Genomic DNA, 23690 nt, shown 5'->3' on the forward strand with positions numbered 1-23690 from the left:
TCAAAATTGTTCACTGCAGTTGAAAGCTAACAGTATTCACTTTTTTGGGAAACCATAAGGTTTGATGTAGTTCTCTTTTTGAAGAAAAAAAATAATAATAATAAAAAAGTAGAGGTGGTATACTTTCTTGAAGAATTTGAACTGAATCTCAAACTAATAATATTTAAGAAAGTACAGAGGACACTGGTCAGTAAAAGCTTCACAACCACTGTAGCTTCATGAAATAGACTGTATACATTCAAAACCCAAAATGTTCCTCCTGTCATGGTGTTTAAGCGTGAGACCAGGCTTTCTGCTTGTTCTCATCCTTATACTGTGGCTGTGCCGTGATGTAGAACAAAGAGCTACTCCAGTAGCTTTTTCCCTCGTACTGCATCTCTTTGGAACTCCTTGCCTGGTGCATGTTTCCCTTCATCCTATAATCTTCCATCTTTCAAGAGGAATGTCAATTCCTACCTTCAGCTCCACTGAGTTTCTGCATGTCTATGTTTTCTTCCTTGTAGCCCTTAACCTAGAGTGGCTTTTAGCCTTGTTTTGGGTGACTTGCATAAAAGAAAATTTAACAAAAATGAACAGTTATAACTCGTTCCCAGGTTAGTTTAATAGGTCATCCAATTTGATCAATGCTTCTGCCTCATGACAGAGATCATAAAAAGTATCAGCAGTAGGCGTAAATAATTGGGACCCAACAACCATTTACAGTAAATGTCCAGGAGTAGACCTCAAATAGTTTTAGATTATTAACGTGGTGCTCGTCAAAAAAAGTCCAATTGACATTTAAGTCATGGTTCGTGTCGCGACTCAATCCAACCTGCCTTTCTTTCCTTTTTTGATTTTCTTACTTCATTGTTAAACCACTTCACTGACGTTGGGATTTTTTTTTAATTGCTATGTCTTCCCTGTCGGCATTGCTCTCTCCGTCACAAAGGCATTATGGGTAGCCATGGGCCATGCCTCGTCCCCGATGCAATCGTTTATTGAGTTGGCTTCTCTTTATTGAAATTTGACTCCCCAAGTGAGAGTGAAAGGGACTCCGTAACGTGATATTAACAAGCACCTGATACTTAGAAACACAGGAAACAGACTACCGAAGAAGAACAAAATTGTCAATGAAACGCTGTTTCAATCTGGTGCCATAGTTTCATTTTAAAAATCTGAGGTGTTATTCATCTTTTGTTGGGGTTATTAACGGAATAAGTTTCATGCATGAGTTAGTATGCTTCGTCGTGTGCCTTGAGGGAGCTTTGGTTCAGTTAAAATTGCAAAAATCAAAATTATGTGCAAGAGGCTACTGTGATGTTAAAGCAGACATTCATTATATTACATTTATTTAAAGTTATGACGAGTTAATCTGAAACATATGATTTGATATACCTTATTTCTGTGCCATTGTAAATTTTGTGAGTGTGTTGAAGTAACTGCATCCAATAAGACAATTTAGATCATTTCTAATTCTTAAGAAGGACTCAAGTTTTAAGACATAAAGGTCTTCAAAAACATTCCCATAGACTTGAAGATTTTCCAGTGAAAAAAAAAAGAAAATCGCCTTGTCTACTCAAAGGGAATTTGCAGGCCAGACATGAGAAATGCTGATAAACAAACCAGAACCTTTTAAAAAAAACAAGGACCTCAAACTGTTTTTCTTATTTTCATTTTGATTTTTTAGAAAAACAAAGAGAGGTATCAAGAAAGCGGGAGGCGGGCAGACAAAGAGAAAGTCCAAAGAAACCACGACAACAGAGTAACAACTCGTCCGCATTGATTGACCAGCAACCAAAGCGTTCAGCTTTGATCTCAATAGATAGACTAGCCGTACCATGGAAAACTACAGCATTAGATAGACAACCTAGTGAACAACCTCTGGTCTCTATAGACAGTGAAAGGTAAGAGAATGTCTTAAGAAACTTTCAAAAAACCTTGGAAAATTTTGATGACTTGGACTTGAATCAGTGTCTTAATATTTGTAACCTTTCAAGTACAATTCCACGTTAATTGTAGTGGACACTATTGGTAATTACTCAAATATTGGCTCAAATTTTCACAGGTTTGTTATTTTATGTATGTTGAGATACACCAAGTGAAAAGACTGGTCTTTGAAAATTACCAATAGTGTCCACTTTCTTTAAATGTGTTTCATAATTTATTTTTTGCATCTTTCATTATAGGCTTTGTTGTGTGTCATTTGAAATGTTAAGGGAATGTTTGTTGTTTTTTTAAAGTTTTTTTTAAAAGCTGGAAGTCCCTGTTATGGTATACGTAGGTTTTGTCTAGGTCTTCAAATTCATTCCAAACCCCATAATCACCCTCAACCCCAACCTAATTCTGTATCTCTTTATACTTTCCTATTGAACAAACCATGCTTGGGAAATTTCAGACGTTTATCCGAATTCAGGCTTTTGTCCGATCGGTGACGAGAATGACTCTCATTATAATCTGATATAAATAAATCCTGCTCTTTGATCTACCTCTCTAGCACTGAGGATACTGTTCTTAAAAGCTCCTTGGAATCTAGAACTCCAGGGGTTTATCAAAAGGTGGAAATGCCAAAATGTCAATATACCTCCTAAAATTTAGTTTTTAGTTTCAGACTTTCTTGTTAGGAATGACACCTATCGGTTGTATAATTATCTGCTTTTATTATTGCTTTGTGTACTATATTTGTAAAATAAATATTATGTTTATTGTGTACCCCAGATGTGGGGCAACAGATCTATGGATCATAGTATGTATTTGCTTTTGTTGTCCCTTGCCCATCTCGGGGTATTATTGTCAATGTATTTTGTTTTGTACTGTTATGGCAAATAATATAATAATAATTATAAAATAATAATTCTACCTCCATGCCCTAATAAAAAACTACAGCTCTGCCTGGGTTGAATATTTTATCTCAAAATCAAGACAAACTCCTCAATTAACACTGATACTGCAGCGGCAAAGACAGATATAAGGGACGACTTGCCGAGATAGCGATCGTACAGTAGCCACTCTAGTTTATTCTCGCCTTATCGCCCACCTATTTCATGAAATTGGTAGCACGTTACTGATGTCACAGTATCATAACATCTTCTCTCATCATCGCTTGCTCTGTATCCCTTCCGTCCTCACCCTTCTTGAAGACAGTCAACGGCTAGGCAACCTGAGATGTCTACAGTTTACACTGTCAATGGAAAAGCGGATTTTGTTACGGGCGAATTTAACTACTTCCTCCTATAGCTTGTTACTGTGAGGGTCAGGCAGGATAGCTAAATATGTAGTTCTCATGTAAAGTTTACATTCCGGAATATTGTGTTTTCAGAGACTCTGGGATAATATTTTTTTTTTGTTAAAACATCATTTGTGGAGGGGATGGATGCTGGAGTTTAACCCTAAACCCCCATGGCATTATTTTTGGCTATTTATTAAACCCCTCTTGCTTCCATCAGACTCTTTCAGAGTATGGTATCCCAAATTTGTCTAATAGTGATATGTCCCCCTGCTCAACAGACAAAAAATTTTTAGAGAATTTTTAAGGGGACGAACCTGCGACATCCGGATTAACGTTAGGCACTCTTACTGTGTCCTAGCTCTGTAATCACCGAGCTCCATTTCCCGCTTTATTTCGTGCATCACCAAGCTAATCCGCCTCCACAGTACTTAAGCAGCATGCAGCATCAGAGTCAAGCTTTCTCCAGAAGACGATCAGAGCATACTGATCGAAACGTCGAGTTGAACCCAACAGTTCTTTTCAGAACCACCACAACTCATTAGAGATCATCATTACATGGTGTTACCGCAAACCTTTCTATATCGTGTTTCCACCATGCAAAGGTTCAAATCCTACTGAGCTCTGTCATGTTGGCAGTCTCACTATTTTGTCAATATCTTTGTTCAGGGGTGAAAGTCAGAAGCCATCGCACCAAAATTTACGGTACAACCCAGGAAGTGGCAGCAGAGGGATCACCTTAAGGAGTCTCCCTCAAGTCAATTTTTGTTTGTTCAACCCAAAATTATTTTAAAGTTAGTTTACTCCATCAGTTTCCCTCAGGAAGATTTTTTTTATATTATTTTTGTTTTATTAATCAGAATATTGCAATAACCAGGCTCAGTGTGCATTTTTTAAGGATACAGTATATCATTCTGAACATGTTTTGTAATTCAGTGCTATAATGAAATCCGCATTATTATGCATGATATGTCTTCATCTGCAAAATAGTAGCAAATTCACAAATAACGCTTGCATCAAAGCAAACCATTAATTTGCATGAGTTGTTGTCTTGCAGGTGTCCCTTTCCCTTTATTGATAATTCTGAACTCTGTGATAATGAGTTACAGTGGATTGCTTATTACTGGCATCAAAGAGAAACGGGGAGGTTATATCCGATAATTAGAATGCTTCATTGGAGTTAAGTTGAGCAACCCTGATGCCATTAGGATTTTAAGTAGGGGGATAGAATTCATGACGAAGTTAGAGTTTTTGTTTATGTTTTGTTTTACCTCACCATTATGACGTCAGCAGAGACCACGTGAGATGGCGCTCACCAGACAATTTCATTTCAGGATTTTTCCAAGACTCTACAGAGACAACACAAATTTATTGACGTCATGGTGACATCATAAGGTGTCTTTTGACATTAAATCAAACTTAAATATTTGAAAAGTCATAACTCTTGAACAAACGTAAATGCAGAGTTCATGGGATGTACAGATTAAAAGACTGCCTAGTTTTATCTTGCCTTTAAGACTGTACTTCTGTCTTCAAAAATTCAAGATGCAATGTATGGAATTACTTAATTGTATTTATTGCATGACTTGTTTCCATCTCTAATTCTCACCCTTTTAAAACATTTCAAATCTTTGGTACTCCATTGGTCGTCATCTCTTGGTTTTTATCTGAAATTGATAGAGTTAAAACACTGTTCGAGCCTAACACCGTCTGGCCAGTTTTGAACAATCTTACTGTAGTGTGGATTTGTTTTGTAGGATATCAACCATTCAGAAAGACTAGGAAATGATAAAGGAAAGAAGATATGTAGACAAATTCTCCTGAAGACTGGAAATCTGAAAAGTTATTAAGAAATCCATAATTCCTTATTGGTGCCCCATTATGGGTCGAATTCTTCATGCATCATGTGCATAATTGAACACAAAATACATTTATATGTGGGTCAAAGAGTCAATAACGTTACACTCCAATAAGCAGTAAGTGTTTTCTGTTTCAGTCCCCCAGCAGCAATTGAATATTTTATTAAATTTTATGAGATAATGCTTAATTCATGATATTCACCGGTTGGGGGGGGGGGGGAGGCAAATCACACCCTTAGGGGGGTCGTGCAGGCTATAAGACGACATTATCATAGCAAGGGACTGAACTGGTGTTAAGGAATCTTCTGGGATAAAATCTTAAAATAAAAGTGGACCTTCTGTTTCAGAACAGTATTCCTTCCTTGGTTAAGTATATGGTGCAGTGTGAAAAAGCTGCCATGTTTCTTCTTAACAAGTAGTGATGGAGATTTGTAAGACGCATGGTCTCTTAATTATTAGGAAGCTTTCTTGAGTAGTTTTAAGAAGAAGACAATTTTCAAAGAAAACTTTCTTCTTATTCTGCTCTTATTAAAATTGCCTAGTCGGTCAATACAAACAATGGTTTTGCCTTGCCAGTCAATATAATAAGTGCTACTGCCTATCCAGTCAATAACAGTGATAATAAGTTATATTGACTAGCCGGAAATTATTAACTTACATTGCCTCTGCAGTCAATATAATCTGTGATATTGTCTAGACAGTTCGAAATAATAACTAATTATTGCCTATAGTCAGACAATATAATAAGTAACTCATAAAAAACAAATACTTGCAGATTTGTTTTCTTAGTTGGTTACACTGTTAAATTAAGTTATACATGTGATATTTTAAACTACTTTTTGCCCAGCAACCATTTTCACACTGAGTATTTGTAAGCAATTGTGAGTTTTAAAGTAATTTTGGGATAAATATTTTATGGATAAGATGGGCGAAATCTCCTGGGAGTCGGGACCATATTATCATCAAATATTTGTATAATGTGCATATTTTTCATGATCAACAAACGTCTGAGACGACGGCATGGGGGATGCAGCATAAAAACAACCCTTTACAAAAGATAGGATACTTTTAAATAACAAATGCTTGAATAACAATGAAGACTCCAAAAGTTCCTGGGGAATTATTAGAAATAGACTATTTCATAAATTCCAAGAGAAAGTATGCATTTGATGTTTTCGATCTCTCAAACCACCCCTATAAGTCGATGGTCATCGTACCCAATTCAAAAGATTCTTAGCTCGCTAGAGTAGTTACGAAAGCATGGGTTGTGTAATGAGATCCTTTATTTCTTCCTGAACACTTGAGCGGTTTTTCACCTCCATAAATCCATGTTCAGTAGTTTCCAAGATACTCCTTATTGGCATCTCTAAGTACCCCGGCAGTGTGGATTAAAGCCACTTGATGTAGCGATGAAAGTGATACAAAATTACAAGTAGGTGTTCTGCTCAGGGAGCGCAGGTTTCAATGATGCGAGTGTGTGAAACGCATCTATGTTAACCGAACCCATCAAGCGCGGTGCATAATAGATTTAGAATGCTTGTGGTAATCTTGCTGTGTAAGTCAATGCTACAGACTTCTAATGCTGCATGGGAGTGTCTTAATCCTTTCATTTTATTTTAAAGTCTTTCGTAAGACCGTTTTTCGGTTTTCGTTGTCATGAAGTTAGTTAATTTGGAATAAATTAAAGCGGCTTTGTTTGTAGTTTATGATAATATTGACCTATTGTGTACCCCATTCAGCACTGGGTCTTCATACATGCAGTCATAATGGGGGGGGGGGGGGAGGGGGTGTTGTCATTTGTTTGAACTCAAGTTAAAGCCATAAGCGTTCATCTCATGATTGGAGTGAAAAGTCGTAGAAATTGAATCCAGGCTATTGAGGCCCCTGGAAGCTCGTAGGATCTGAACTCTTAGAAAATTGTTTTTGCATATAACCATGGAGGTAGAAATAGACCTCCATGATATAACCAAATAAAAACTTTGTATATAATCCAGAAGATATAAAAGTTTGGCAAACTCAATATTGTTGATTATAAATTATGAACTGTGTTTTTTAATTAGAACCGTAGTTCTTGTTTGCATTTGTCTGGACACAGTTTGCATATGATGACAAATAAAAGAATAAAAACATTCCTGAATCATGGCACTGATTATGCATTTGAAGCTCGCAATCCTACAGACGTGTTGCTGTTTGCGTGCTGCAGGAGTCATTTAATGGACGCCTAGTGCCAGAAAGCGTGTACATTGTCACGTCAGCCGTGTGGGAATACAGCCTAAGTCACGCATGACTTGTCCTAAATAAGTAGGTAATTGCAAACTTTGTCTGTTTGGTCATTCCGGTTGTGTAAACGAGGCATTAGGATAGGGATGTGTTTCGCTCAATCTTTGGCTGATTTCGGATTTTCACTCCTGACCGGCGGTAAAAGTATAGAAATAGAACCGTTCATAGAAAGTATTGTTCAAATACAGGATGGATTGAGGCTGGATATGCCACGTTATTTCCCAGAGGTATTGCGGGTTGACGTGGTATTCTCCATGGCAAAGCAGAGTTTGTAAACTTACAGTGTCCGAAGGGAAATCCATGGTCATGCATGAAACTCGCAAATCCCTTTGAAAACTTACGACAGACATTGATTGGTGTGAGTAGAAGTGGTTTTGAATTTTGTGCTAATCAATAAGGTAATAATTCAGGACTTTGATATTCAACTGTTTGCTTAGCTGTTTTGTCAGTTTTCACAACAACCAATTCATCTCGCTGTTGAATGGACTGAGTGCCCTGTGATGCACACAAATATAGTCCTTGGTTGTGCAGTGTGTGGCTGGGAATGAGTGGGATGCACTTGTGCATTGGAGGAGTTTGATTTGTTGATCATTTGACCAATAGAAAGGTTCTTCATGGTTTGACCAATGAGAGAATGACGATAGCTTATGAATAGGGATAAGATGGGTATATTTCAATGTTAGGATAGTTTCAATTGAGAAAATATTTCGAACTTAAAAAAAAAAAAGGCATTGAGTTGAATGTTTTTAACTTTTAGGATGAATTGACCAATAAGAGCATTATGCTAAGTTGAAATTTGCATGTATGAATATTTTTAACTGTATGATAATTTGATCAATGAGAGAATGATCATAGCTTATGAATATGGCAGTAGTTAAAAATTTGAAAGTTTGAGGTGGAAGTCAATAATATCAAATTTATCAGCTTGCAAATGTGTCTTGATGTATACTGAAAGTAAATATGTTATTGTAATTCTAGTCACCTCCAAAACGAAGTAATGTACATGTTTGATCTTTAAAGGCAGTGGACACTACTGGTAATTACTCAAAATATTTATTAGCATAAAACCTTTCTTGGGGACAAGCAATGGGGAGAGGTTGATGGTATAAAACATTGTGAGAAACGGCTCCCTCTGAAGTGCCATAGTTTTCGAGAAAAGAAGTAATTTTCCACGAATTTGATTTTGAGACCTCAGGTTTAGAACTTGAGGTCTCGAAATCAGCCATCTTAAACGCACACAACTTTGTGTGACAAGTGTTTTTTTCTTCTTTCATTATATCTCGCAAGTTTGATGACCGATTGAGCTCAAATTTTCACAGGTTTGTTATTTTATGCATATGTTGAGATACACCAACTATGAAGAGTCTGAGGATGATGCCAGACAGCAGGAATATGTGCAGAGTAATGTACGTCTGAATGTGTTGACATCATTAGGGAATATTGAATCCATTTTGAACCAGTAGTTATCAAAATATATACAATCCAACTTGTGACGTGATGAGAATTTCACAGTTTCACTTTGTTATTTTTAAACATTTTTAATTTTTAAGATCCAATCATTACAGGCATGGAATAACAGGCAGGCCAATGAGCCCCTGGTCTTGGCCTTGGTGCCTCTTATCAAAGTATCCATTGACTTCAAGATTTGTCAATGGAAGTACCTTTTGTAAAATGAAAATGGCCGTGCCCTCTCAAAGATGAAATTCCAGTCCTGCATTATTCTCTCCGAGCTGGTTACACTATTTGCTTCATTCAACCTTTACTTCCATTATCAATGATAATTGGTCGTTTGTAATTTTCTTAAGCATTTTCAATCTGTTTTTTTTTCTTCTTTAATTTGTTTTTCCTTAAATTGGTCTGTATCTGCTTAATATTGTTAACCTCTGTGAATCGCCTCAGGACCCTTTGGGGTTAAGGGCGCTATATAAAAGCCATTTATTATTATTATTATGATGAATACTTTGCAAGATTCTTAAATAGGATTTGAGGCATTGCATGGTGAGGTATCAATGTATTATTTGGTTTGCGGTAACACCATGTGTGTATCTACTTGTCAGGTAGAGTTTGTTCTTAGAGAACTGTCTTGAGAAGATTCTTAAAGTTACATGTAGCTGTCAGTGCAGAGAGTAGTGAACCACATTTTGAACTCAGACTGTTTAGTTGTATATGTGACCAGAATATCGCTTGTGACACCGAACCCATAAATTAATATAACATTTCACCGCAGCTCTGCGTCAAACCCAAATTGATTTCAGTTTGGAGAGTAAACACAGCATTTCGCAGTGGTTTGGTTTATAGCTAAGAAGTGTTTTTTTTTCCCAAACTTTTTTTTTCCGATCTGAGGTAGGAGTTTGGTTTTGCGGATTGATGAGTGTTAAGTCGACGTTGTGCCGATGTTATACAAACACATTTTGAGACATGTAGCCAACAGCTGGCTTGTTGTTAGACTACACATCACCTTGCATTTATGGACAGAGTCTTCTTTGAAGTTTGTTATTTATTTCCTGATTTGAAGGGTTTATTTAGAGGGTTTGTTTTTACCGTAAAACCTGCACTGACACAGAAAAAGTTGACTCGCATGCTGATGGGTTTTTTTCTGTAGAAAGCTGAGGGACATTTCTTGACAATAAGATTTCATTTTAAACCTCTGAGTGTAAAAAATTAGAGGGGGTGATCGGAAGCAATTATGTGGCGAAGCAAGTTTTCACACCAAATGCTTTTGTCCTAGAGTTAAGAATTATTGGTCATTCGATTTGTGTCAGAGTTACTCTTGGCCATCAATTTTTTGTGAGTTAAGTGAATTTGAAGAATACCTTAAAAGGATTTTTCATGGACATCTGTAGTGATTTGGTTACATGATTCAATTAAAGTTTCTCAGATAAAAATAAGGAAATTGGACCCAGTTTTATTTACTGAACAGGTTATAAAGATGTAATGGTTGCATGCACATGTTCCCGATTTGCCTATAATAGTGGTGTTTTTCCCCCCCCCCTTTTTTTTTTAAATGAGGGCTCAAATTTGTTTTCTTTTATCTCTTGATCAACTTGCAGTAGATATTCTCTGAACTGGTCACCTGACAAAGATAAAGAACGTCTAAACACGCATTTCTTGTGCTTTTTGAAGTGTTTGAGTTACTTCCTCAAAATGTCTTGAGTAGCTCAAACTAATTAGAGTCCTGCTCACTGATGTTGTTATTAACGTTAATTGTTGATTCAGCTCAGACGTAACAACGTATTAGGTGACATACAAATTAACTTTGCGTAATTTTTTCCCAAGATTTATGCTCCCGCTCCACCCAGCTGTTGGCCTGTAGAATAGAAAGCAATATGTGGCCTTACTTTTAATTGGGATTGACAAGTGATTAATTTTCTAGTTTTTAATTAGCCACCTCTTATCATTGACAGTTTTTCAAAAACTTTGTTTCCCAAAGTATATGAAAGAGATTAAAAAAAGATTCTAAACTTTTGAATTTGAACTATTTTATCCCACATTATGCACTTCCCAAAATGAAGAACTCAAAGAGCGAAATCTCTGAAAGTAATGCAGTACAAAGTTTTTATCTGGAACTAAACCATCTGAATGAGTTGCCCTTAATATCCAGAGAGAATGCGAGAAGAATAATGCCAGTGCGTGCATGCACATTCCTACGAGATGGAGATGTTCTATTTTTAGTCAGATAGGCAGAGGCTGCCGAACAAGAGCAATTTAGAAAATGGATCGCTTTCCAATTTGCAAAATTGTACGTCCCCCATAAATCTGAGCATGTCTCTCGTCTGAAGTTGAAGCAGTTGCGGAGTGCTGTAAAACACCACAAAAGTCATAATATAAGAAAAATGTATCGTAAAGGTCTGCCTGGTAAATCATACAATTCTAATTTATCAACCTGAATGAAAAACATTTGTAGTACAAGAACTTTAGTTACCGGAAAATGCCTCTTCAGAAGTAACCGCTGATGAAAAGAATGTCTACTTTTTAATTTAGTTTCCTGTGACGAGATATTTTTTCTGTTTTTCCCAAAGGCTACTGAATAGCAAAGCTGTGATTCAATCCTCACAGAGATTTTCCTCTGCCTTCAACTGCTCTTCGGATGCATGACTCCATAAAAATTACAAAATCATCTTCTGGCGGCATGGGGAAGAAAGGAAAAATTAGGGCCTCATAGTCGACATTTCAATCTTAGGGTTGTTGTGGTGAGGCATAGACATTGACCACCGGGAACGTTATTATTGTTGGAAATTATAAACGTCAATTTAGAAGAGTGTTTTGTACTGCTTCTAGTTTATTAATTAAGTGCTGTGCTATTTGGTACAATAATATGAGTTATTTTTGGTCGTTCTTTTGTTGCTCTCTTATTGGATTTCAGTCCGCATTCTCGTTATTGTAAAATATTCTATTATTGAAAACTGACCTTTTAGAATATTTAATGCGGTGCATGATTCACAAATAACTAAGAGGATTTTAAAATCTTAGACACACTTTCAATTTTTTCTCTTTTTCCCCCTTTTTTTTTTTGAGTGGAGCTCTAAGACTCTGTTTGTTCATCACTGGTGAAAGCAAAGTACAAACACCTTCTCTTCAATGGAACATTTTCAATTTAAAATATCAATAAAACATCTATCATCAAAAGCTTTTATTGACTATTGATGCAAAAATCTTAACAGAATAGACAAGAAATCGGTGTCCAATGCATTCTCTTTACTTCTTTAACCACTGATTCATCCAGGTTGTACAGAAATGCACAAGCACACGCCAGGTATCAAATTACTTTAGTTTCCCCTAGATAAGTATGTTTATGAATGACCCAAATCCCCAGGTCTTATTGTCACACACATTATGGCGGGGAATTATCAGCAAACAGAGAAAAGCAGCGCTGGGAATTAATTTTGCCATCTTCTTTGGCTTGCGGAGGTGACATTTGAGTAAGCGTTGGCTCGATTGTGTTGTGCGGAAATAATCTGAGACCATTCAGCAATGCTATGGAGTTTCATAAGACCAGTATTTCCTTAATTTTTTAATATTGGATTTTACAAATGTCATTTTCCTCTTTCAAGTTTAAAGCCATTGGACCCTTTCGGTAAACAGTGTTGTCCAAGGCCCACACTTTGTGTACCACAACTTCTATATCAAATAACAAACCTGTGGAAATTTAGGCTCAATCGGTCATCGGAGTCGGGAGAAAGCAACGGAAAAACCCACCCTTGTTTCCGCGCGTTTCGCCGTGTCATGACATGTGTTTAAATAAATCCGTAATTCTCGTTAACGTTGCTGTTTTCTCAAAAAGTAAAGCATTTCATGGAATAATATTTCAAGAGAAGTCTTTCACCATTGCCTTCTGTAAACCCTGTAAGTTATTTGTAAATCTGTGAACTTTTATTTTTTTTTCTGAACCGAAAGGGTCCAATGGCTTTAAACAACCTTTTTATATCCATGCCTGTTGTCCCCAGTTTCCTTTGTTAGAAGTGATCTGATTCATGAATATTCAAGTAGACTTTTCCTCTCTTGTGACTCTCTATACATGCTTACATTATTCGAGTGGTATAGCGTCGGTACTGTTCCGATATTTAAATGGATTAGTTTATTTCCTTTCCCTCAACCAGTTCAATAAGAACCGTATGTTTAGTGTTGATGCAGGGAGATCTTTGTGTTGAGAATTTAATTGCAAATTGGATGAAGAGTTAGATAAATGAAACAGTCTGATCACAGCAAGCCTTTTGCTAAACCATGCCGCCCTTACCCATAGTCCAATCCTTTGAAATTACATGACTGTTACTTACTTCAGCTACTGGTAACTGCTAAATTCTCAAATACTTCACATGTTTGTTTTTCAAGAGTTAACCCATAAATTCTGAATATGTTCTCAATTAGTTTGTGCTTTTTGATATTGATGTTTCGGCAGTTACATCCGCCTTACTAATTATCGTCAACTCCACTTGGATCAAAGTAATTAATTTTGGATCATGCTTGATGCTTTCTGTGTTCAATAGATTTTGTCATTATATATAAAAAAATTAAAAATATTTTAAACTTGGTGCATGGTGACAGAGTACAGGACATGGTGTAAACCCGGATTTACACTTTGGAAATTTAAAAACAGGATTACAAAATCATTCATTTCCAATACATAAGATGAATAAAACAAGTTGTCTAAATTAAGAGAAACTTCTAAGACTACATTTATGTGTCATCACAGCTAAAACATTGTGGCTAACACAATTATAATCACTGCTGTCAGCATGGCTAACACCATGGCTAACACAGCTATCACAATGGCTAACACCATAGCTAACATGGCTATCACTATGGCTTACACCATAGCCAACACAGCTTCATGTAACACCAAGGGTAACACCACAGCTAGAAGCTATTACAATGGCTAACATGGCTGTCACCATGGCTAACACCATGGCTAACATAGCTAAATGTAACACCAAGGGTAACACCAAAGCTAGCAGCTATTACAATAGCTAACATGGAACATGGCTGTCACCATGGCTAACACCATGGCTAACATAGCTAAATGTAACACCAAGGGTAACACCAAAGCTAGCAGCTATTACAATGGCTAACATGGCTGTCACCATGGCTAACACCATGGCTAACATAGCTAAATGTAACACCAAGGGTAACACCAAAGCTAGCAGCTATTACATTGGCTAACATGGCTGTCACCATGGCTAACACCATGGCTAACATAGCTAAATGTAACACCAAGGGTAACACCAAAGCTAGCAGCTATTACAATGGCTAACATGGCTGTCAACATGGCTAACACCATGGCTAACATAGCTAAATGTAACACCAAGGGTAACACCAAAGCTAGAAGCTATTACAATGGCTAACATGGCTGTCACCATGGCTGTCACCATGGATAACACCATGGCTAACACAGCTAAATGTAACACCAAGGGTATCACCAAAGCTAGCAGCTATTACAATGGCTTATATGGCTGTCAGCATGGCTAACACTATGTCTAAGACAGCTATCACAATGGCTTGTACATCGCCTACAGCTATCACCATGACTAACACCATGGCTTACACAGCTATCACCATGGCTAACACCATGGCTTACACAGCTATCACCATGGCTAATAACATGATCTCAATGGCTCATACATGTACCAATGGTACCATGGCAGGTTGATGCAGCTGCACTAGAATCCTAATTAAGAACAACTAGGCCTAATAATCACAAAATATACAGACAAACAAACACGTCACAGAAAAATCTGTCAGAAAATCATATCTGTGGTGTCTTTATGAGTAACCTTACACTACAGTGCCTTGATTAAAAAACCTTGCAGTGACAACTCTCTTCCAGAACCTGACCCCTTCCCCAATCGAGCTTCAAACCGGAACTGACCAAGAGCTTATTAGCTTCACTAAGACCTTAGAATCCATACAGGATCATGTCTAAATGAATCTATGAAGTGATAAAGATATCACTGACAGTAGAAGTGTGTTTGGGTGCCCCGGGGCAGGACGAGCGTATTGGCTTGCACAAGGTCCACGGTTTGGACTTTAATTTATATTCCTCCTTCAAGGTAGAAGAAGAAGAAAAAAACGGTAAATGCTATTAAAACAAATTGGCCGGAAATGTCCCAAATACTGTCATCCTTTGAAAAAAAAGGGATGTGAAACATTTTGTCAGGTACAAAAATGCTAACCATTATACACTGATGCTGTGGTTGTGTAAATCTCTTTTGGAAGGCGTGTTGGCTCTGAAAACAACTGGTGTAATCTCACTGTTTCGACAATATCTTTTGCTTGACTTAAAAATATTCACATGTTTAGTTTTTTTCTCGGGTTTTAAAGACTGAATGGTTTTTGCAATTTCGTTTGTTGATAAATCAATAGAAAAAGTGGCATCATTTACGGGCAGGGGCCTTGGCACTTTCTGCAGGTGTTTTATTGACAGGTAATGTTCTTTTAAGAAGTATGTGCCTGATATGATGTGTATGTCACGTCGACTCAAAAGTTACTCTGTACGTGAAACCTCATGTGAAGCCTCATGTGAAACCTCATGTGAAGCCTCATGTGAAACCTCATGTGAAACCTCATGTGAAACCTCATGTGAAATCTCATGTGAAACCTCATGTGATTTTTATGGAGTATTGCTGTACTGCCATAAACTGCCTCTCCTGACAAATTGTCACAACGGGTTTATGATGTTCTGAACAGTGTGAATCAATTCAGTAGTTGAGGCTTTGCACGGCGTAGGATCGATATAGGGTTTCGGTTTTCACTATTGCTGAGTGTGAAGTATTCAGTGTGGGTTTTGTGAGAACCGTATCGGTCTCAACTGCGTGTTAACAGGGCTCAATTTTATAAAGCTGTTAAGCAGGTGTTAACGGGGTCAAATTGTATAAAGATGTTAAGCAGAATTAATCTTAAACCAAGTATTGTTTGAAGCTTTGCATGGTGTCGATAAATAAGAAGAAACTATAAATAAATAGTAAACTTGCGGGTACAACCATGTGTAAATCTTTTTGTGTGAGTGTTGGCTCTTAAAGGCAGTGGACACTATTGGTAATTACTCAAAGTAATTATGAGCATAAAACCTTTCTTGGTGACAAGTAATGGGGAGAGGTTGGTGGTATAAAACATTGTGAGAAACAGCTCCCTCTGAAGTGCCATAGTTTTGGAGAAAGAAGTAATTTTCCACGAATTTGATTTCGAGACCTCAAGTTTAGAACTTGAGGTCTCGAAATCAACCATCTAAACGCACACAACTTCGTGTGACAAGGGTGTGTTTTCTTTCATTATTATCTCGCAACTTCGACAACCCATTGAGCTCAAATTTTTACAGGTTTGTTATTTTATGCATATGTTGAGATACACCCAGTGAGAAGACTGGTCTTTGACTATTACCAATAGTGTCCACTGCCTTTAACCAATTTATTTACCCATTTCTTTGCTTAAACAATTTCTTTGCTATTAAAGCAAAGCTGTGAACCAGGGGCATATGAAATTTGACTGAGCAAACTTATTTTAGGTTGAGCTGCTTTTTGTGCTTAAGCAGCTCTTTGTAATTAAGCTCTAAACAATGAAAGCTCAGGCCTGTATGCTTCATTTTTGAAAGGGCAAGGGCACCGAGGCATTTTCTCCTAGGTAAAGGGCACCCTATGAGGAAATTGTAAGTTTCTACTGGAGAATTTCATGGGCACCAAGGCAACGACCAGGGGCAACGGAGGCAATCGCCTTCGTTGCCTCCGTGAAGTATCAGACCTGAAAGCTCTTTTATGAATCTTTAAAATAAAAGTTCTCCTGTCAAGTCGCCTCCTCCTTGGTGTGCATTGACCTAAATCCTCTGAATAAAGAGAATCAAGAAAGAGTCTCCAGAAAGAATCTTAAGAAAAGAATCTCAAGACAGCTCTATCGTGATACAAAACGCACCCAATAAAAGTTGTTTTTTTTAATAATGAATCTAGCACAGCCTCAATATGAAACTCTGAAGTCTGCCTTAGGGTACGTTCCAGTTCCTTATGTCAATGCTTATCAGAAAACCATCTCAGAAATTATCAAAACAGTCGCAAGTTTCCCGACCCTCTTTCATTCCCCTTTCCTTCTTCCTGCCCCCCCCCCCCTCTTTTCCCTCTTCCTGCCCCCCTCTCCTCGGTCAGAAATGTGGCGTGAAAATCCAATTAACACAGACGTTATTTTGATATACGGATGGTTTAATTGGAGTGACGCAGTTTGTGCCCACTCATTTCCCCTACTGCACACGCTCATGTTTACCGGACTTGATTATGCCCGGCTGCCTTCAGACAGACATTAACATTTAGACTGTAAATATTCGTTATATAGTGCCGATTGCTTGTGACTATTTAGACCTCTAAATTGTGATTTATATTTTCTCCTTCAATGACAACGTTAATGTGGGATTGCGAAGGGTTCTAGTTTTCTGTTTTTTGCACAAACATCAAAATACAACTTAGTGCAAAGAGAAACCCTCAACAGGCACACATGCCCACTAAATGGGGACCCTTGATCACCCAACAGAAAACGCTTTACTGTTTGTAAATTCCCCCAAAATTAAAAAAATGATGTTTCAGCGGCTTGTTGTATTATTTTACGGTTGAATCAATTCACTACCAAATTATTATTTTTATGTAGAAGTTTCAGTTTTGTTTTGTTTTATTAGGGTTAACATTATTTCTGATTTAATACGATGCCTTTGTCTTTATTGATTTATTTGAACAACTTTTCATGCTCAAGAGGAAATTGTGAAACTGTCATAGCTCAAGTAAAACATACTTGACATTGCTACTTGGAAAAGAAGGCAGAAATGTTTGATAAAAACATACATCAGGAAAAGTAGAATTAATGTGCAACAAGATAGGATAGGATATCCACAAGAAAATGAGTTTGGTCGGTTCAAGAAAAACCATCTGGAGGATTCGGTTGGATTTTCTTGGGTATCTTTCCGTTGAATTTGTTCTCTAAATTAAAGCACTTTTGGGGATTGTACTGTACATCTCAAGATTGGTTTGGGACTGGTTTTCTGCTGAGGGAATCGCAAGAAAGTTTCTTGAATGTGTATATTAAATAAAATTACCAATGCTATTCCTTTTCTGTCTGGTGTTAAAAATTAAGAAAACAAAAATTCTTTCCACAAGACGTTTGAAAGGCTGCCATCTCCTCATGAACCAAGGAAACAATCCAGGATCATGAATTTGTTTAAGGTCCCCAGTTGTTCAACAACCACAAGGGGAATCTGGGTAATGAAAGCGTTTTTGGCGGCAACAAAGTACGAAATTTTGTTCCTGCCTCGGGGCGAATGGCCTATTTGTTCTTGGTCAGTTAAGTGCACTTAATATCGCTAGTGGATTGCATGAGTGTGTTAGTCTTGTTTTTGTAGACTAAGTTCTATCTGCTCTCTCTGATATGTAGGTTAACGGGATGTTGTTCTGTAATGCTACAATTTACTTTTCCAATTTCTGTCTGTGTGTGTGTTTGCAATTGTATGTGGTAATTTTTTTACAGTTATAAATATATTGTTGTTAAGAGGGCATTGACTATCATCACAATCTTGGTTGCGCTACTTTGGGAGTCATTGCTCTCGTAAATACAGTCTAGTGTTCATTTTAAGCACTGCAGTGTTTCTTACTTACCCATTGACTTCCTAAATAGTGAGCGTAGCACAGTCAGCGTGTGTGACGTGCGTGCAAGTTGGTCAATAGACACCGATACTTCAGAAGCGCGTACATTCTAAAAACGACTTGGAAAAGTATTTTAACAACATTTGATACGAGTTTTGTACTTCAACCTCTTCATCTCCTCCACCTTCTCTCTTACATTCCTTAGTATCTCTCAAAGTAAGGGCTTAGACGACACAACATTTGATGTATCTTTTTGCCAGTAACATCCGAGCGTGCCTCAAACACGACGTTGGCAATCATACATGTAGCAAGCTGAAGTTTACAGCATAATTGCAAATGGGCTTTTTAGAGTTGTCACAATATTTCATGAGGTCCCAAGACATTTCCTAGGAAAGAATCTGTACAAGACGCTATAATGCCTATTAGATTACCCGAGGGATGATGCAGAAGTAGACCACTGGTTGGATTCTTGCTGCTCGACATTTTCTATCAACTTCTTAGGTAGGGAAAAAAAAACATATTTAACCAAATTCAGTTTTTGAGCATGAGCAGCCGACTCTCCCTGATTCTGCAGAAAGTTTCCTGAAAATAAACCAATCTTTTCATGTTCTGATGACTAAATTTGACAATCTCCCTGATTATGAAAACTTCCCCCTTAATGTTGAATGTAATTCATAAATATCTCCCTGATTGTTGTCTGAAAACTCCCTGATTGCAAGATGCAAGCTCTGCAATAGGGGGACATGATCATAACAAAGTTCCAGAGATTGTAAACAGAGACTAAATAAATCTGTGTGTGGGAGCATTTTTAATCAATAATGTAAATCTGTGTTGAAAACTGTGTAAATGATTTGAAATTGCAAGTCTGTGGTGGAGAATGGTTTTTAAATCAACTTCTTATTAGGCGTGTGCAGTCAGCAAACGATATGATTTAGGGATTTATTTTCCTCATCAATTATTTATCTTCACATTGAAGCCCTGATGGAACTTCGCAAATGCATAATTTATGAGTTAGGAAATCCGATTAGACATCACATGCAACTGAACTAATCTTTTCTTTTTTAAAACCTCGTAAGATTTTATCCCAAATTGTGTGTGGTTTTATTAGGATATAGCACAGCTGCAAGTAGAAAAGATATGAATTATTTTGTTTGCCTGAGAGACATTTAAACATGATTATAACTTGACGGATTATAAGATTTAATCCTAGAAACCTTGTCTTCTTTATTGGTAATCCTCTCTCGGGAATCCTTCCTAGATGGTCATTCCTTCAGGATGTTTCTCTTTCCATATCGCTAACTTTTGTCTTCCTTTTTATTCTCCGTTCCTTGTGACATCTCATCTTCTTTTTCGTTTCGGTCATCTCCCTTCTGCCCTCATCCCATCTTAGATGTTGAACGATTCCATGATTAATCTTTCTTTAGATATCAAACAAGATTTTGCCTCAATTGTACATCTGTATTCCATCTTGGATTCTAGGAATGCATTGCATGCGAGTGAGGGCCTATCACCTCAAGTCCCGAGCGATCTACTTCCCCGAAGCTATAAAGACACATAAAAGATGAAAGATTGTCCCTTTCTTATTTCTGTCTCCGGATTTGAGTGAATATTTCCCAGGGGTTTCATGGGTAATAGAGTCCCCAAAGCTGTGACATTTTACATTTTGCTCGGAGTGGACAAGTGGCCTGAACCAGAACCACAGACGCTGATTTTTCTTTAAAGGCAGTGGACACTATTGGTAATTACTCAAAATAATTATCAGCATAAAACATTACTTGGTAACGAGTTATGGGGAGAGGTTGATGGTATTAAACATTGTAAGAAACGGCTCCCTCTGAAGTGACATAGTTTTTGAGAAAGAAGTAATATTCCACGAATTTGATTTTGAGACCTCAAGTTTAGAGTTTGAGGTCACGAAATCAAGCATCTGAAAGCACACAACTTCTTGTGACAAGGGTGTTTTTGTCTTTCATAGTTATCTCGCAACTCCGACGACCAATCAAGCTAAAATTTTCACAGGTTTGTTATTTTATGCATATGTTGAGATACACCAAGTGAGAAGACTGGTCTTTGACAATTACCAAAAGTGTACACTGTCTTTAAGTAGTGACTCATATTTTTTCCCCTCTTCCGTTGTCCAGTAAATATTTAAAGTCATATTAACTGCATTCAATGAACACAATTGTGAGATCCCATCAACCCTCAACAACTTTTAGAAATTTTCATCAACAAATTCGGTTGTAGTTTTTTTGATTATTTATTTATGAATGATTGAGAAGAAAAAAGAACATGATTTCAAGAATTTGGGTGGATTTCACAATCAAGTTACTTGTCCTAACCATGGAGGACTCCATGTCCTAACTTAGGACAAGTCTTAAGTTTTTTTTTTAAACTCCTAGGGCTAGTCCTAAGTTAGGACTATCTTTGTGAAATCGACCCCTGTATCCATTCCTGGATAAGATTCTGTCTTATTTGATCCCTCCGTTCATCATGTATTCAGATGCATTGTCAGTCTCAAAAGTATTTCTTCACTATTAGGGCCACTGATTTTCCGCGATCGCGGAAAACGGACGGAATTCGCGGAATCCGCCCTTTGAAACGGAAAACGGGATTTCAGAAAATTTGATTTTTTTTTTTTTTTTTTTTTTTTTCTTCGTGACGCCAAAACTATTGAAATTGCATTCTTTATTAAGATTCTTTTTGTTAAACTAAAAAGGCATCAGAAATCAGACCATTAAAAAGTACCAGATCGTAACCGTGGATCATTCTGTTCTACTTCACACCACACCATCCTCAATGTTTACACACATGATGTACACACGTTGTTAACATGGTTAAGCGAAGGGCATTATTCGCGGCACGTTTTAAACATTTTTTGTTCACCCAAATTGCATTTTCTCCCTCTCTTTTACCAACAATAATACACAAACTAGCTTACCTATGATCTATAAGAACACATACAATGTTTTTTCATCTCGGAAAGGTCTAAAATAAAACTGTAAACTGTCAACATTCTGTTGCCAAAGCGAAAACAAAATGGCTGACATTTTGTTTGTGGATGGAGAATGGTCACGTCCATAGACTTGTTCCCAAGTCTTTGATCATGCTGAAACAGCGCCCTCTTGTGGATACACTCCTGTCATTAGCCTACAATGTGGCTGATGCAGAGAATCAACTGCAGTTTTAGACTTGGAATCAAGTCTATCACATCATGTGCATTGATACTGCAGTCACAGTGCAACCTTTTTAGAACAGCAGTATACAAAATAATCCACAATTATAAAAAAAAGTATTTTTTTAAAATTTGTCAGTTCAAATGAACATTTTACGAAGTCAACAGTGCAACTTATCTCAAATTGATTTTTATAAGTGTGTCCCTGGGTATTAAACAACCTTTTATCTAATTAAAAAAACATGAAACGGAATTTTTTGTGCCTGAAACGGAATTCATGTTTTTGCCAAACGGAATTTGCACTTTTCTGAAACGGAAAATCAGTGGCCCTACACTATTGACCCCTTGCACGACACGCAGAGGGCTTACGCCTGCCTATCCTATCCATTATTTCTGGATACAAAGCGTACACAAAGGATTTGACTTCCTGGCAGGAAAAAACGCTTCCGTTTTCAAGCCATTTTAGAAAACTTAAGTTGGAGGATGTACACATCATCCGACTTAAAGGGGTTAAGCAAGATGTTGTTTTTTTTGTCTTTCGTTTTGAAAGAGGTCGTTCAGCGTGTGAAATTAGTCAACAATATTCAGTCAATAATTTTTTTGTTTCAAAGTTTTTGTTTTCCTTCAATAAAAATTTTTTCTTGTTCTTCTTTTTTCCCCATAAAAAAAAAATGCATTAATGTTATATTGTGGGCTGTCTAGGCTGAGCGGATAAGAATACCTAACTCAAGCTCTGGTGCTTTTCTTCAGCAGAGTGTGGGTTCGAATCCCGGTCATGACACTTGAGCAAGACACTTACATTGTAACTATAATTGCTTCTCTCCACCCAGGGGTAAATGGGGACCTGTGAGGGCAGAGATGGTTCATGTTATTGATTAGCTTAGTGCGCTACATATTTGGCTGCGCAGGCTGTATACTCCTCAGGGAGCAGAGATGGTTTAAGGCCCCATGACCAGGGGTAGTGGAGTGCGTTGAGACATGGTGTATAAAGCGCTATATAAAAACTGAGTATTATAATTATTATTATTGAGTTTTCAGTCCACTCTATATCCGTCCAGCAGGACATTGAACTTACAGACTTAATCTCCCGTCGTCTTCAAATTGTCACCCTAAAAATGTTCACACAAGCAATTTCCACGAGTTTACGAACTTTGGGAAATGAGATTGTGTTCCGCAGAGTGGTTTTAATCTTATTGAAGGTATTAGTGACGTACATACAGTCAATTATACCTAACCCCTGGGAAAGCAGTCTACTTCAGGGTTGCTTTTTAGCTTTTAGAAGATACAGAATTTATGTAATATTGACTTAGGCTTCTTTCTAAACACATCAAATTATTTTGTCACTTTAAAGGCAGTGGACACTATTGTTAATTACTCAAAATAATTATTAGCATAAAACCATTCTTGGTGACAAGTAATGGGGAGAGGTTGGTGGTATAAAACATTGTGAGAAACAGCTCCCTCTGAAGTGCCATAGTTTTGGAGAAAGAAGTAGTTTTCCACGAATTTGATTCCGAGACAAACTTGAGGTCTCGGAATAAACCATCTAATTGCACACAACTTCGTGTGACAAGGGTGTTTTCTTCTTTCATTATTATCTCGCAACTTTGATGACCGATTGAGCTCAAATTTTCACAGGTTTGTTATTTTATGCATATGTTGAGATACACCACCTGTGACCTGTCTACAGGCTAGTCTTTGACAATTACCAATAGTGTCCACTGCCCTCAAACATTTCTTACTGGTTTATTTCCCTTGATTGCATTTGTTTTGTTTCCTGGAACAGTTTTTTGTTTTAATGTAATCAGAAAAAGGGCCCCAAGTGTAATTTCTAGAGCCACTGGACCACTTAGCTTGACTGGCAGCCTGAAGAGGCAGTGGCTACATCAACAAATTTAATAGATGTAAAATAAAGAGTTGTGCCTCATTTTTACTCAAATAATGTAAGAGAACAATTTCACCTCGCAGAGAAGGGGGCCAATAAGATGAAACGCAAACATTTTCCGCTTTAAAGTTGTGATTGTTGACCAGCTGCAAGCTCAGTTAAACTAGGGGTCGTTTCTAGTTACGCTAAT

The 23690-nt window shown here is 37.3% G+C and overlaps 1 protein-coding gene across 2 annotated transcripts in view; it reads left to right on the forward strand.

The window, feature by feature from the left end:
- The window catches only part of LOC117296030 (protein FAM219A-like), a 53691-nt gene that overhangs the window by 14487 nt on the left and 15514 nt on the right, over nt 1-23690 (forward strand). For both annotated transcript variants that reach the window (XM_033778879.1, XM_033778878.1), the window contains exon 3: nt 1667-1883. In XM_033778879.1, coding sequence (XP_033634770.1) covers nt 1667-1883 — 217 coding nt within the window. The remainder of the gene's footprint in view (nt 1-1666; nt 1884-23690) is intronic.

Source organism: Asterias rubens, chromosome 10 (assembly GCF_902459465.1).
Source record: "Asterias rubens chromosome 10, eAstRub1.3, whole genome shotgun sequence".
Lineage (NCBI taxonomy): Eukaryota > Metazoa > Echinodermata > Asteroidea > Forcipulatida > Asteriidae > Asterias > Asterias rubens.